We start from the raw sequence: 16869 nt of genomic DNA, 5'->3' as shown, positions 1-16869 counted from the left end.
AGGGGCTTGTTGCAGCTCAATAACATCTGGAGAGCCGCAGATTGCTCACCTTGCAAATACCTGCTCTAGGTAAGTACAGTACTTGCTTTGAATGCTGATAGTACAATAAGTTGCACATAGAGTAGGCTCATTGAATCAGTGGGGATTTGTTGAGTCATCCCCTTGGTAAGTTCTGTTGGTTCTGCCTACTCTAACTGAAATGACCCTACGTACTTTGAAAACCCTATTAGGAAGTTTCAGAGCAATACCAGATCCCATGCACGAGTAGGATATTGGTTACAAGGAAAGTCAAATTGTAGTACAGTGGTGCCTCGCATAACGTTTTTAATTGGTTCCAAAAAAAAACGTTATGCGAAACATCGTTATGCGAAACACCATTTCCCATAGAGATGCATTGGAAACCGGTTAATCCGTTCCAATAGGCACGGATTGCCGTCCTTAAGCGAAAAAACCCATAGGAAACATCGTTAAACGATACAATGTATCCTCCATTGGAATGTATTGTAGCTGACTCAATACGTTTCAATGGCTTTGCGAAGTCAATTTTTGCAAAATTAAGTGTGTCATAAAAGGGTCAAAAATGGTTTTAAATGCTTGGATTAGCTTCTGCACCCTCTAAAACGGATGCAAAAGTTAATTTGGCTTTGATCTGACTTTTCGTTAATTAATGGTGAATTTTTTTCCCCCAACTTTTGACAGCTGTCAAAATCTGACAGCTCCATTATTTCCTATGGGGGAAGAAAAAATTCACAAAAAATTAATGAAGACTCAGCAACTGTTCTAAATTCTTGGGTTCGTTAGAGGACCCCCTAAGTTGTGTGCAAACCTGATTTGGCTTTGATCTGAACTTTCGTTAATTTTTTGTAAATTGTTTTCTCCCCCATAGGAAAGCATGGAGCTGTCAGATTTTGACAGGTCCATTGGTTCCTATGGGCCAAAAAACAAAAATTCACAAAAAATTAACGAAAAGTCAGATCAAAGCCAAATCAGGTTTGCACATGTCTTAAGGGGTCCTCTAACGAATCCAAGCATTTAGAACCGTTTTTGACCCTTCTAAGACACTTTTTAAATTGAAAACAAAAAGATCGTTAAGTGAAGCAGGGGACCTAAAACAAAAAACGTTAAGCGAAGCATGGTCCCAAAAACGCTATGCGAAAATCGCCCATAGGGAAAAACGTTATACGAAGCACAATCTGACTCTGAAAAAATAAACGTTAAGCGAAAAAAACGTTAAACGAAGCAAACGTTATGCGAGGCACCACTGTACAACATTAACATCAGAATGTTTATTGATATATCATCCATAAGATACCAGAAACCAATCTGTCATTTGGTAGCTCAGTAGACTGTGTTTCAGTATTTTGTGTTTCGTGTTTTTTAACAACTTTGCAATGTTAACTACAAAAAAGGACTATTCTCCTTTAGACATACTTGCTAATAAAAGGACCTTTAATACTGCTTTGTGCAATTCCTATATGGTGCTTTTCAGGTTTTATTTTGATCTACAGGCGTACCTCGTTTTACAGAAGCCTCGGTTTACATAATTTTTGATTTATGAACCGAAATCTATAGAAAATAATCCACCAGTTTATGTTTTCTTTCCTCCCCCCATTTACGAAATATTTTACCCAGGATGCATTGCGCCTGGAGGTTTCTAGCGCCGCCCCCATTCCTAGCGCAATCTGCGTATCGGTTTATGAAATTTCCACATTACGTAACGTCCCGGAGGATGCATTAATTTCGTAAAACAAGGCATGCCTGTAGTCTGATAGCATGTGCAGTAAAGGCATGACATGAACACCCAGATTTCTGATCTGTTGGGAAACCTGCAGTAGGCCTTGGTTCTGTTGTTTGTATATTCCAAACTTTCTCAAGGTCCATGTCTCCCTTTATGAGGCTGCTTGGGTGTTGAGATGATCAGGAGAAGCTTTCCTCTCAATCCTGCCACCTTCACAGGTGCTTTTGATGGGGACACAGGAGAGGTCCTTTTCTGTTGCTGCTCTGAGACTTTGGAACTCTCTCCCACAGGAGGCTTGGCTGGCCCTATTTTTGCTGTCATGCTGCAAGCAGGCAAAGACCTTTCTCTTCAGGCAGGCTTTCCTTCAGTGACTGGCTGTCTGAGTTGGATTTTTAAATGGATTGCTGTTCCTTAATGCTTTGAATGTGTTTTGAGTATTGCTTTTGTTTAGCATTTCTTAGAGTATTTGTAGTATTTGTTTGGTCCTTTTTAGTATTTGTATACTTATTGTTTTAGCTATAAATGTCTCTTTTAATGATATAAGCCACCTTTGTATGCTCATTGACTTTTAATTATAAGAAATTAAAATTATAAAAAATATTGATTTTTAATTAAAAGGACTTGGGTACTTTTTAAGGAGAAAGATGGGGTAAAATATTTTAAATAAAAAAATAAATTTATGATAAAAAAAGGAGGCATGAGAGACTTCTGCTGGCCTCATAAATTCTGTAGTGAACAACAGATATTTAGATTATGTCAGCTAATAACCTACAGTATTATGAAACCAGTTTTGCAACTGGTTAGTATTTACAGCACAAAAGGGTATAAAGCTAAATTGTAGTATTTCAGGACTGAGAAATATTTGAAATTTATGGAAATATATATATACAGTATATCTGAACATGTCGATCTTTGGCTGTTTTCATTGTGGAAAAGTGCACAACATATCAAGCATAACTTACCATCGGAATTACTTATTCAGCGTAGAATTGTTTGTGTGTTATTAATCCCTGCTTCATTTCAGATGCTTAGGTACCTAGGTGACAGTAAGGTTTAAGCAACAAGGAACCTGCTGGGAAAGGCAGACATTACTGAGTTGCTCAGGAAGATAAGCATATAAGAACCTCAGACCTTGTTATGCACCATGTGTTTGACAGGAGAAGGCACACTGGATGTAAACCATGTCTGAAAGATGTGTCACTCCCTTGGGGGTGAAGTGGAAACAGCAATATGATTGACCTTATTCCACCTGCATTTCAGTAGTATAGAAATGGCCTAGATTGGTTTGTGCTGGAATTTTCTGCACCTAAGACTGCTCTACACTTTAGACAGTGTCATAAATAGCTGTCTCAAATTGCTGGAGGAATTATCTTTCAGAATGTTCCATTCTTTTTTGCATATCCTAATGGATGTGAAGGATGCATGTACATTAGGAAAGCTAGTGGCAGGACTAGATTTTCTTGTTAGTTCTGTCTGTAAGAAGTTGCTGATGTGGTAAAAATGCTCTGCAGGTTTATCTGTGGGACTAGTATGGGAACATGTGGCTAACTAGTTAAAAGTGTATTGATGTGTAAGTGGTAGAATTCTGGATGCCACCGTTGTGTTTTTAAGTTCTGCCCCACTTAAAATACTTCTTGTCTTTAATTTAGTAGAGACTCAGTACGACTCTATTGTTTCTGAAATGGTAGCATTCAGAGAAACAGCTCTACTAAACCTTTCTTCTAGTTAAAGTTAATACTAGATATTATTTTTGATTTTTAAATTGAAAAGCACTGTAAATTATTATACTTACTTGCAGACTGAAGTGGTACATTCATAATTCTTCCCTTTCAGTTTTCCATTCTGGACAACGCGTCCAGGTCCTCATAACGGGTTATAATCTTCAACTCCTCCCAGTGCCAAAGTGTTCTGATAAACTTGTTAGGTGAAAAGTAGGAAAAGGGAAAGGTTAAAAGAGTGGAGAAAAGAAAGCCTGTCTAGTGGGATTCACTTTACACACAAGTATATATTATATAATATTTCTGGAATATATTAGCATATTATTATTTAAAGTTATTAATTTTTCCTCTCTACACAGGCAATGGTGTAAGGATAACACACACAAACAAATAAAATGATCAGTAAAATACAGTGGTGCCTCGCTAGACGATGATAATCCGTTCCACTGAAATCACTGTTTAGCAAAATCATCGTCTAGCAAAAAGCATTTCCCCACTGGAATGCATTGAAACCTGTTTAATGTGTTCCAATGGGGAAGAATTGTCGTTGTCTAGTGAAGATCAGCCATAGGAAAGCCGCTTTGCGAACCACCGATCAGCTGTTTAAATAGCTCTCTTGCAAAGCTTAGGTCCCGAAAACACCCTTTTTGCGAGCGCGGAGGGAGCTGTCAAAATCGTTGTCTAGCGAAAATCGGTTTGCGAAGCAGGGACCAAATATCGTCCAGCAAAATTCCCCCATAGGAATCACTGTTTTGCGAATCGCTATAGCGATCGCAAAAAATCAATGTCTAGCGAAAAACTGTCATGCGGGGTAACTTTCTAGCGAGACACCACTGTAAATAGCACAGAGCTACAATCACATTTTTAAAAATGCATCTGCAAAAACACAATTGATCACTTCTAGAGTGCACTTGGTAGAAGAAGAAGTTAGAGCAGGCTTGTCCAACCTGTGGCCCGTGGGCCGCATGCGGCCCGGGTCAGCTCGTAATGCGGCCCAGTGCAATTTTTTATTTTTAAAGAAATTCCAAAGTTTCAAGTTACACTGCCAGCGCTTGTGGCCAGAATGCGGCCAGGGCACGTCACAAGGGTAGGGGGGAGAAAGGGAAGGAAGGAGTAGGAGGAGAGGGGACAAGGGGCCTGCGTGACTGCATTGCGCCGTCACCGTCAATAGGTGGACCCCCTCCCAGCCCCATAAAGCCGCCTAAGCTGGCAGCCTCTGCTATCTGAGATCGCAGCTGCCGGCAAGCATGCTTGGAGCGGGGCTGCGGAGGGCGGCTAGAGCTGCCCCCCCCCCCATGCGGCCCAAACCAAATTTTCATCTTCTAATGTGGCCCAGGGAAGGTGAAAGGTTGGACACCCCTGAGTTAGAGCCAATGCTACCTGAAACATGATTGGTGACAAGCAATCATGTTTAGCAAAGATAGCAGATTTTGAAGTCACTTTAGTCACTTTATCTAAATATTTATCCTGCCTCAATAGAGTTAAAGGAAGTTAAGAGATTGGCCTGAAAAGACAGTCTGTGGGGTGGTGTTTTTCCTACAGCTGTCACTTCAGTAGCAGTTAGAGAGCTTAAGTGGGATTGAAGTGGTGCCTGACCCTTGTCGTGTCTTGTGAGTGTTACGCTTAACAGAGAATGCTGCTAAACAGCGCAGGAAGGCCAATGAAATGAGATAATGGTCTTTCCCAGTTAAAGCAACTGGGGGAAATAAACTTTCTTATCGGAAAGGAAAAGATGAAAGGTAAAATATAAAGCATTTGTTCAGAATAGCTAGAGAGCAGAGAATGGGGAATTAGCAGAACCAGAGGACTACAGTAATGGTATGCTAATTTGTAGGCCACTTACAAATGTTGACTGGAACTTGGGCTTGATTTGTTTTTGTTGAACATTTGTTGTACAAATGTTGAAGGAACTTGGGCTTGATTTGTTTTCAAGCACATGAAAGCTGAGACTTCTGAGTAGAAACGGCTGGTGGGTATCCCAGCATTTTAGGGTGAGTCTATTCCATGAACTCAGACTATGGGATATCCATGGCATAACCTATGAGAGAGAAAAACTGAACCAAACATATGATGGATGGAATAATGAAGATGGTTTGAAGAGCTTTACTATTTACTAGAGAAATTAATCTCTCCAGTGTTACAGTACTCATCTTTCTGAGATATTCCTTTCCTGATGTGTGCGGTGTGAACGTGACTAGAGAGAGAATCTCTTTAGTTGTGTCACCTTGGATGTGGGATGCCATCCCTGAAGAGAGCCGACTACGTGGCAAAGCTGATATGTTTTCAGGTGAAAGCTTCCTGTTTGTCAAGGCCTTTCACTATGGTATCTGGCTGGCTGTTTGAGCTGATAATTTGTGTGGCATTGGTAGTGGCTGTTGCTCTTCTTGTTTTTACTGTTTCCGCACTTGATTTTGTTTCCTTACGATTGTAGTTTTATTTTTATTTGTGTATTTACTAATTGCAATTGTTAGACTCTTTGGAATTTTTTTTTACTGAACGGTAGACAGATATAAATAAAAATATATTCCAATTGGAAAGGCAGTAGTCATAAGACAGCTTTAAAAATTAAAGTTTTGTCCTCCATTGTTTTAATATCAAAGTTTTGTCCTCCATTGTTTTAATATCAAAACATGTTCACTAAAGAGATGATCTCTCAGCTTCCTATCTTTACTATTATTTCTTTCAAAAAGTACTTATTTTTTAAGAAAACCTTGACATGTAATACTGACTTGATTTTTCTACTGTGAAAAATTAGAGGTATTTCATGGCTTGCCATTTGCAGAAAGCAAATCTCTTAAGAAATCCTCATTGAGGTGATATTTCTCAAATTAACAAAGTCAATGTCGTGCTCTTTGTTTTCATTATACCAGTAACCAAATTATTGATAGTGATATTAGGCACATTCCAGATTGTAAATGATACCTAACCATCATTGATCTTCTAGAGCAGTGGTTCCCAGCCTTGGGCCTCCAGATGTTCTTGGATTAAAACCTCCAGAAACCTTCACCACTAGCTGTGCTGGCCAGATTTTCTGGGAGTTGCAGTCCAAGAACATCTGTGAACCCAAGGCCGTGAGCCATTGCTCTAGAGGAAATAAATGGTGCTTTGACCCCACAGCAGTCAGTGAAACCTAAGCAAAACTCCATATTTCCTATATTTTGAGTAATCTTTATTTTCTGATTGTTATTCTTTAGTGTGGAACTGTCTTAATGTCTTTGATTTACTGCTATACCCTCTTTGCAGTCTTTGCTGTGTTATGCCTAGCTTTGTGTCTCTTGGAGAAGATCCAGGAGAAGACCTAACCAGCTACATGCAATTTGAATACAAAATGTTTTTTAAATAGCAGGCCACATTATAATGCTGTAGCTTCCGTCTTTAGCTCAAAGAGATCCTGCGCTAGCTGAATTCTGAAGATTCTGTGAGCAATGTTTGTTTTCGAGGAAACATATCCAATATTGCTGACTAAGGCTGGAAATAGATAATGAGTTGTAAGAGAACACACAGAAACAAGCATTCCCTGGGGTAAACACTGCATTTATTACACCCCTCACTGACATCTTTAGGGATATGGGTTTTTCACTTCTCTTAAAATGGTACAAAAAGCTGGAAAAAACAATTTAACTAGGAATTATAATAGTTTGGGATGGGGAAATAAATAATGCACATCATTCTGAGCAATGGCTGGATCTTTTTATCTTCAGACTTGGAAGGTGAGGTGGGAGGCCTCTGTCTCACTTCAGCCAGAGCATAATGGGATATTGAATTGTATCTGGACTTGTACAAGAAGGCATCTATTTGTTCTAGATGAAAGAGTTGGGGCAGCAGCTCTCTGAAAAGCTGGAGTGTTGGTGCATCATCTGGAAGAGTGTAGGGCACCACATTGGGTACAGCAGAAGGAGGAGGCACATTGGCAAACTCTTCTCCAGTGGGAGACTCCCCTGGATCACGGTTGCCTCCATGAGTAGTAGGGTCCCTTTTGTTTACAAAGGGTTAAGTTTGGATACATCCCTGGTTTTGTTTTAGAGAACAGAATACAGGAGTTAAAATGTAGTACATTTACTATCAACAAAGTTTATTGCATACATGTTTAGTGTGAGGATTGTTTATAGAAGGTAGAAGTGTGTGTAAGCATCTAATTTGTTCTCTTTCTTTAAGCTTCAGGAGACAGTGAAGAGGAAGTTGGAAGGAGCACGCTCACCCCTCAACGGTGAACAGCAGAATGGCGTCTGTGAGAGTAGCTTCTCTCCAACTGGCAAGCGGATACGAAAGGATCCACCTGGGATTGAGAGAGTCAACAGCTTGCCCAATAGCCTGCCTTTGCCTTCTCTTTCTCCTCTTCATCAGCTTGACATAAAGCCATCTTTGCCCCTGCAGAACAGCGGAACTCATGCTGGTGGTCTGGAAGATGTAAGTAAAAATGGTGGACTTCCGGAGATAAAACTCCCAATCAACGGATGCACTGAACTTGAGGACAGTTTTAACATCTTGCACAACAGCAACAGCAAGGAGCTAAAGCAAGAGCCCTTGGATGACCCTAACTGCCTTGACAACTCTGAGACATCTCTTTCAAATCAGAATAAACTCTTTTCGGACATTAACCTAAATGATCAAGAGTGGCAGGAGCTGATAGATGAACTGGCCAACACAGTTCCAGAGGATGATATACAAGACTTATTCAACGAAGACTTTGAAGACAAAAAGGAACCCGAATTTCCCAGACCAGCCATTGAGACTCAGGAGAGTGCAAGTGTCAAAAGTGATCCATCTCACTCTCCCTTTGCCCATGTACCTATAGGATCCCCCCAGGTAAGGCCTTCTTCTTCGGGTCCTCCATTTCCAAATGTTCCAACAGCTTCTAGCCTACCACCTGTGACTAGTGCACCGCCTGCTCCAGTCCCTGACAGCTCACCAGCAAGTTGCGTGGTTCAGTCACCTCAGACCCCCAACCAAGCCCATACCCCAGGGCAAACGCAGTCACGATCAGGCAATGGCTATCTCATTAATCCGGCAACAGTGACGACAGCAGGCACAGGTCCCACCCAGGTGACTGTACCGAGTGCTGACTTGTCTCCAGCTGAACAGCTTAAACAGATGGCAGCGCAGCAGCAGCAGCGAGCTAAACTCATGCAGCAAAAGCAGCAACAGCAGCAGCATCCAAATCAAACATCTAGCTGGTCTCCAGTAGGGCCTCCATCTAGTCCTTATGGGGGCCCCTTCAGTACTGATAAACCAAATAGCCCAATGATGTATCCCCAAGCCTTTAACAACCAAAATCCTGTAGTGCCTCCTACAGCGAGCAACCCACAAAAGACTCCAATGAACAACTACCTCCCTCAAAACCACATGAACGTGATCAGTCAACAGCCAAATAACCTAGGTTCCAACTCTTTGAGCAAGCAAACCAATATGCTTTCTTATGGCAACACTAAACCTCTGACTCATTACAATGCTGATTTAAGTCAAAGAATGACCCCACCAATGGCCAATCCCAGCAAGAATCCCATGATGCCATACATGCAGCAGCCGGCCCAGCCGCCTCAGCAGCCACAAATGCAAGCTCAAATGACACACTTGAGTGAAGAGCAGAAACGCATGCTTATTATGAAGCAGAAAGGAATGATGAATCAGCCAATGGCTTATGGAGCACTTCCCTCTCTTGGCCAGGTAAGCTTGAAAAAAAAAATTTGAATGACTTCTCTTAGTAAAAAAAACAAGACAGATTAGTGTAGTATTTGAACTTCTAAAGTCTTGCCCTGCATTTTCCCTGTTTTTCAAGGATTTTTCTTTCTGTTAGCATGCTGTTCTCTAACATCCAATACAAATTTTTCTCCTGGGCTATCTTATTCGTCAGTGTATCTACTCTATAAATACATCCAATTTACTCTATTCATACATCAAATCCATGATGATTATAATTCTGCAGTTTTTCTCTCCAGGTATTATAGTTTGTCCTCAGCCAGTTAAGAGACATTTCTTATGAAACACTCTTTTGATTTTTGATTGGATTGATTGTAAGTAGGATAGCCAGCATCCTGTGCTACCAGCCATATGAAGATAATGCAGCTACTTGTCTTCCTGGTATGATGTAGTTGAGAAAGATTTAAGTTAATATGAGATGGAACATATGTAAGAAATGAGACTCAACAGCTACAAATTAAAATTAGCTAAGAGACTAAACTGTTAAATGTATAAAATTCCTGTGTGTTATGGCTGGTGCTGAAAACCTCACTTTCCAAGTGACAGATGCAAATAAGTGCTACAAATTAACCTCTTTCTGGCATAACAGCAGTACAGGACGATTTGATGTATCTTAATACATTCTGATTAGTGCAGCTTCCTGGCTGAATTTACTTTGCTACTCTCTAGGAAAATGACACATCTTCAGTGTCTTGTTAACTGAATTGTGTTGAGTTTAAACAAATAATCATGGAAAGTAATTTTGATTAGCCCAGAAGATCCTTAAGAGAGAGCGCACAAGAGAGATGCATAAATTTATTTGGAATGGTTCTTTGGTTGACCATATTAGAGAAAAACACATCAATAACAGTACAGTAGCAGTAGAAACAACTACTGTGTCATTTTGCCACGGAGTGTAGCAAATTGAACATTGGAATATGCTTACATGTATGTACTATGGCTTTTAGATGTCTGTTTAGAGGAGAATGACCTGTTCCCCCCCACACCTGTGTGTTTTATAAACATTTCATGTTGTCCTCTATGAAGACCTAGGCTGCTATGATTTTTCCAGTAGAAGGGGGTATACCTTGAATCACGAAAATGAAGTTGAGTATAATTATTGGTCTACCTCATCAGTGGATTTGCTTGTGATTGTAGAAGTGAGTTGTGTTTGACTTTTGTACCTTTTCTTTTGCATGGTGCTATGGTACCAAATATAGGATCCCCTGGAAATGGAAAATTGCTATGGGATGGCTAATAGTAGATCCTATCGGTCATTGTAGCACCAGCAGCTTTGATTACATCAACTGTTTTTAAAGGAGGAAGCACAGATTATATTAGATTTGGTTTTTTTGGGGGGGGGTTGACAGCAACTCTCAGAATCCCACTGCATTTCAGTTAGTTGACTGGATAGTGCACTGAGTCAGAGCACATAACTGTCAAGCTTGGGGTCAAAACTTAGACTCCCCACTGTGCTTTGCAGAAGAGTCAGGTTTTGTGGCTTTGGGTAAGCTACAGGTTCCAGACCACCCCAAAAGAAAGGCAGGTATACTGTACTCTGGAAAATGCTAGAAGGCATAGTCATAAGTAGGAATTGACACTATGGCACATAAAAATAATCTCTGTAGAAAAGTCCTTTTTGTGTGTGTGTGAGTAGTATATTCTAAAAAGGTGGAGAGATGCCCAGTTGCTTCCTTTACAAGATCCAAAGTGTGGAAAACTGTTTTTGGGGTCTTGTTGACTAGAGCAGTGGTCCCCAACCTTGGGCCTCCAGATGTTGTTGGACTTCAGCTCCCAGAAATCCTGGCCAGCAGAGGTGATGATGAAGGTTTCTGGGAGTTGGAGTCCAAGAACATCTGGAGGCCCAAGGTTGGAGACCATTGGACTAGAGGATTCTTAGGATTTGTAACTGAAAACAGGTCATTTTTCCAGGCTCTGAAATGTTTACCTCACTACTGCTGATGGAAGAAGGGAGGCTTGTGTTGACAACAGATATATGTAGTGGCTTCTGGTTGCCATAGAGGAGGAAACAAGTGAGAGTCACCATATCATCCGCATTGTGGCCCTCTCTAGCACCAGCCCTGCCAACTGCTAGAACATGTACAAACCTTCATTCACATCACTGTTCAGTAGTGATAGCCTAACAAAGCAAAAATGTATCCCTTCTGAGTCCACACCTGCAAAACAAACACTATATTTATATAGCTTAGAAGAAGAGACTTACATTTATTACTGTATTTGTTTATTGAAAATATTTTTATCCCACCTTTCTCCTTAAAAAGCACCCAAGGTGGCTTAAAGCATTAAAAATACAATATTAAACAGCTAAAAGTATACAAATACTGAAAAAAACCAAACAAATACCACACTAAAAGAGAGTAAACAAAAAGCAACACCAAAGACACAGTCAAAACATTAAGGCACAACAATCCATTTAAAACCTCCACTCAGGCAGCCAGTCACTAAGGGAAAGCTTGCCAGAAGAGAAAGGTCTTTGCTTGTGGAAGGACAGCGAAGATGGGGCTAGCCTGGCCTCCCATGGGAGGGAGTCCTGGAGTCTCAGGCCAGCAACAGAGAAGGCTGTCTTCTGTGTCCTCACCAAATGCATACCTCTGCGTGTGGTGGGACTGAGAGAAAGTCCCTCCCCTGATGAGCACTCATCACTCAGGCAGGCTTATAAGGGGAGACATAGTCCTTAAGATAGCTTGTCCCCAAGCTGTTTAGGGCTTTATAGGTTAAAACTAGCACTTTGAATTGTAGCCAGAATCAGATCAGCAACCAGTGAAGCTACTGTAAGAAGGGAGCTACTGGTGATCCTTGTTACCAGCCCCAGTTAACTATCTGGCTACAGCTGTTTGGACCCACTGATGTTTCGGAACACTTTCCAAAGGCAGCCCCACATAGAGTGAATTAGGGTAATGCAGCTAATTACTTACATGTGAAAGATTTACTTAAATTTTGTAAAACGGTGCTGTGTTCTAAATTTTTCTTCCCTTTTCTTACCTCTGTTCTTGTTTCTTTGTGTGCTTGTGTGTCTGTTCTCTATCCACACTGACAGGCATTGTTTTTTAAATGGATTTTTAAAATGTTAAGATAAAGTTTACAAAATGGATATCAACAAGCTATACCTCTACCTCATAAACATCTCTTTTTACTTCACCTCCAAATGACCTGAGCAGTAATAGGAATCTTCATATTTCCATACAGAACCATCTTTCTGGTCTCAATGGGCCAATTTAGAGGCATAAAGATTGACTTAGGTGGGAAAGGTAAAACAGTAGCTTTCCATCTGGAATGCATTTCCTCTTCTTTTTCTTGCTGCTTTCCTGGGGAAAAAAGTGTTTTGTTGATTGACCGCCCTATGCAGTCAGGAATAATTGTTCCTCACAATGATGGGAAATGATCTCTTGATAACACAGAGCCAAAATCACAAAGATGTTGCCCCTCCTCCTTTTCTGTCCTCTTCTCCCTGCCTCAGGAAACAAAGGGAATCAAGGAAGGCCAGAGTTTCTTACCTTACCTTTATTCTGTGCTTTTTAGAAACAATACGGGGAGGTGGGAAGCCTTCTTTCTTGTTATTTGAAACAGTCTTCAAAATGGGGACATATCACTGCATGGGTAACATCTCTAGTATGTCTTTTACCATGCATCTTTCTAACCTATACTTCCACAATAAATTTGATGCTAGATTTGTTAGGAGCTGCCAGATAAAAGACTATATAGAGACTGTTGTTCCTACAGAGCAAAGCAAGGCAGTTCCTTCTTAGCACTACTTCTTATCTGGTGTCTGTAGTTTGATAACTGTACAGATTTGGTGGAGGAAAAGGAGGGAACTGATTTGGAAAAGTTGCATTTTCATATAATAACTGCTAGAATCCCCCAGCCAGTATGGCCTGCTAGCCAGGGTGGAAGGAGGTTCTAAGAGTATTTCCAAACTATGGCAAGGAACCTCGGAGTTTTGGGGGGTGATGCTTGTTGTACGTCATGTGTCTGTTGCTCCCACAAAAGGAACAGCCTGTGCTAACTCTGTGGCACTTTACGTGGTGCACCAGGAGAAACATGCAGTGAGTATGTGTGGCACTATTTACAGCAATAAGGAACGTGCAGAATGTCACAAAAATTGGTAACCTCTTTTCCTGCTCCCAGTTTTGCTTTGTACAACCGAAGTGGGTGCTTGGAGAGAGAGAGAGAAGAAAATTCCAATGCTGATATATCTGAAGGGACATGCCACAACCACTACTGTGATTGGCAAAACTATGGGATGTTATTAAGAAAAAATTGGGTGCACAAATAACATGGTAATGCTATAGAAAAAAATGCTATGATTAAAACACCAGGCATGGGTTGGCCATCCTATATATAAAATGGAGATATTCCTTCTTACCTGTGGTTATACCTTCTTCATTTTCATCTGATCAGTCTGACTAAATTGTGGTCTTCCTAAAGCATAAAGCCCTTTCACTTTTTTGTATGCTCTCTTGACTACTGGAGATCAGTAGCACATGATATTCATGAGTAGTTGGTTCTCTGGTGTATTTTCCAGGTATTGATTAAATTTAGTATGTATTTACCCTTTTAAAAAATTAAAGTGTGTGCAGCTAGAGAGGAATCCATTTGGATCACCATGAATTGGAGAAACAGGTCAGTTGGCAGAATGTTAAAGCGTGGTAGTTAAAGGAGTGAAATTAAACAAATCTGCATTATACTTGCACTGGCACAAGAGCCAGAGGGATTTGCCTGATCTTCTGTTGAATATCACTTCTCTGGCATTGCAGTGGTCATGATTCATTTATCTACTGAAACCATGTTATAAGTAGCATTTCCACTGCTTAGACCCCTGCTACCAACTCTGTAATAAGTGTAGTAAGCAGTCTCTAATAGTTCAGGTACAACATTTCAGTGATAATCCCAGTCCTGTTATAATGAACGCAAACAGTTCTGATGCCTATTCTTTTTTATTCCAAAAGAAATGCCAGATAGCAAAGAATCAGGCTCCTTGCAAAAACCTACTTTTCCAGTGCTGTTGAAAGCAAGCAAACTCAAAAACCTGACTTGGTGCACACAGGACCTTGAATGCTATAAAGGAGCTCTGCACTTACTACTACTACTACTACTACTACTACTACTACTACTACTACTACTACTACTACTACTACTAGTAGTAGTAGTAGTAGTAGTAGTAGTAGTAGTAGTAGTAGTAGTAGTAGTAGTAGTAGTAGTTGTTGTTGTTGTTGTTGTTGTTGTTGTTGTTGTTGTTGTTGTTTTGTTGTTTTATATGCCACATTTCTCCCAACAAGGGACCCAAAGCGGCTGATTGATGCATATATATATAGGGAGGTAACGCTAGTATGTCTCTACACTCCTTGAATTGTGCCTTGTCTGCTATAGCAGTCATTACTATCAGCATAACAGTGGAATCACACAACAGGAGTAAACTACTGTGATTGTATCACTGATGGAATCAAAACTTTCTGATTCAAAGAGTACCTCTATGTTTCCTTCAGTTCCACTTCCAAGGTTGTCTGTGCTTGAAGAGTGTGTGGTGGGCCTTTCCTTTTTATGTGGAGAATGCATGGTGCACAGACAGGATGTGCTCATTCTCCTCTTTCATTTTCTCTGTTACCTCACACTTCAGACATGCTCACACAAACACCAACTCACATTTCATTTTCCTTGCATTCCAGCTCAAAATTATTTTCAATAGGAGCAATGAAACAGAATCGACATATTTCCTGTGGATGCAAACTGCCTCATCACCTTCTGAGGGTCACTGTCTCTCAGAGGCTGGCAAATTTAGTTTTTAAGAATATACCTCCTTGGATCCCTCACCTGGTGGCCATATTGGGTGGAGAATCCTGGGAGTTTTTCATTTCTATCATCTTTGCTAGTTTGAAAAACAGGGAGTGCTTGTCAAATCTGCAGATGATACCAAATTGGGTGGAATAGTGAATAGCTTAGAAGACAGAGGCAAAATTTAAAGTGGAAAATGACCTTGATAGGATGGAGCACTGGGCCGAAAGCAACAGAATGAAATTCAACAGGATAAGTGCAAAGCATTGCACCTCGGAAAAAGAAATCAATTGCACAGTTAAAAGATGGGAGATATCCGGCTCAGCGAAACCATGAGCGAGAAGAATCTTGGAATTGTTGTAGATCACAAGCTAAATATGAACCAACAGTGTGATGTGGCTACAAAAAAGGCTAATGTTATTTTAGGCTGCATTAATAGAAGTATAGTTTCCAAATCCCATGAGGAACTGGTCCCCCTTTATTCAGCACTGGTTAGGCCTCACTTTGAGTATTGTGTCCAGTTCTGGACACCACACTTCAAGAAGGATATTAACAAATTGGAACAAGTTCAGAGGAAGGTGACAAGGATGATCAGGGGACTGGAAGCCAAGCATGAGGAAAGGCTGAAATAACTGACCATTTTCGCCTTGAGAAAATAAAACTGAGGGGTGATATGATAGCACTTTTCAAATGTTTGAAAGGCTATCATACAGAGGAGGGGCAAGATCTGTTCTCAGTCATCCTAGAGTGCAGGACATGCAATAATGGGCTCAAGTTAAAGGAAGCCAGATTTCAGTTGAATATCAGGAAAAACTTCCTAACTGTTAGAGCAGTATGACAGTGGAACCAGTTACTTTGGGAGTTGGTGAGTGCTCCAACACTGGAGGCATTCAAGAAAAACTTAGATAATCACCTGGCAGATATGCTTTGATTGTATTCCTGCATTGAGCAGGGGGTTGGACTCGATGGCCTTCTGGGACCCTTCCAACTTCACTTTTCTATGATTTTATGATTTTGTGATTCAAATCAGCAGTGGCTAAATCTGAATGTTTGACTGAGTTCTATGCACAACACAATGAGCTTATACTTGTTCTGAATCACTTCATGGTCTGAAAAGGAGAATAAACGATGAGCTGAATTCAAAGTTAATTCTACCTAGAGTGTGTATTATATGTCATAATCTCACATCTAATTCATCATGATCCTACCAGGGTTTTCAATGTAAATGAGATATTTCAAGAGTGGTTTTACCAATGAAACCTCTCACCGCTCTCATTAGTTTCCATGGTCAAGCAAGTAGGCGTTCTGCCAGATGTCGAGGCCCTAAACCGTTTAGGGCTTTGTACGTGAGCATCAACACTTTGAAGTCGATGCGGAAACGGATGGGCAGCCAATGCAATGTGGCCAGAGTGGGTGAAATATGTTGGAATTTTTTTACACCACTGAGTAATCTGGCCGCCGTATTCTGCACCACCTGTAGTTTCCGCAGCAGCCTCAAAGGAAGCCCCACGTAGAGTGCATTACAATGGTCTAATCTTGAGATTACGAGCGCATGTACCAAGGTAGTGAGCGCCCCCACATCAAGGTAGGGCCGCAGCTGGGCTATCCGCCTAAGATGAAAAAAGGCGGTGCGGACTACCGACGCCACCTGTGATTCCATGGTGAGCGCCGGGTCCAGATGGATCCCCAAACTGCGGACCCCATCCTTGGCGGGCAGAGTCACCCCCCAAAAGAGAGAGAGTTTCCCAAGTCCCCAACTGTGGGAGGGCCCACCCTCAGCACCTCCGTCTTGTCCGGGTTCAGCCTCAGCCCGTTCTCCTGCATCCATTGCAGTACAGCCTCCAGGCAGCGCTGGAGGCGCAGAACGGCATCTCCTGCAGTTGGCAAAAAGGAGATGTAGAGTTGAGTGTCATCTGCATACTGATGACACAAGGCTCCACACCCCCT

The 16869-nt window shown here is 41.1% G+C and overlaps 1 protein-coding gene across 1 annotated transcript in view; it reads left to right on the top strand.

Moving 5' to 3' along the window:
* MAML3 (mastermind like transcriptional coactivator 3) overlaps positions 1–16869 on the top strand; it is a 344514-nt gene that overhangs the window by 190200 nt on the left and 137445 nt on the right. The window contains exon 2 of the mRNA XM_020783074.3: positions 7612–9120. Coding sequence (XP_020638733.3) covers positions 7612–9120 — 1509 coding nt within the window. The remainder of the gene's footprint in view (positions 1–7611; positions 9121–16869) is intronic.

This window comes from Pogona vitticeps, chromosome 5 (assembly GCF_051106095.1).
Source record: "Pogona vitticeps strain Pit_001003342236 chromosome 5, PviZW2.1, whole genome shotgun sequence".
Classification (NCBI taxonomy): Eukaryota; Metazoa; Chordata; class Lepidosauria; order Squamata; family Agamidae; genus Pogona; species Pogona vitticeps.
Note: the sequence above shows the minus strand (reverse complement) of the source record. Positions and strands in the feature narration are given on the sequence as shown.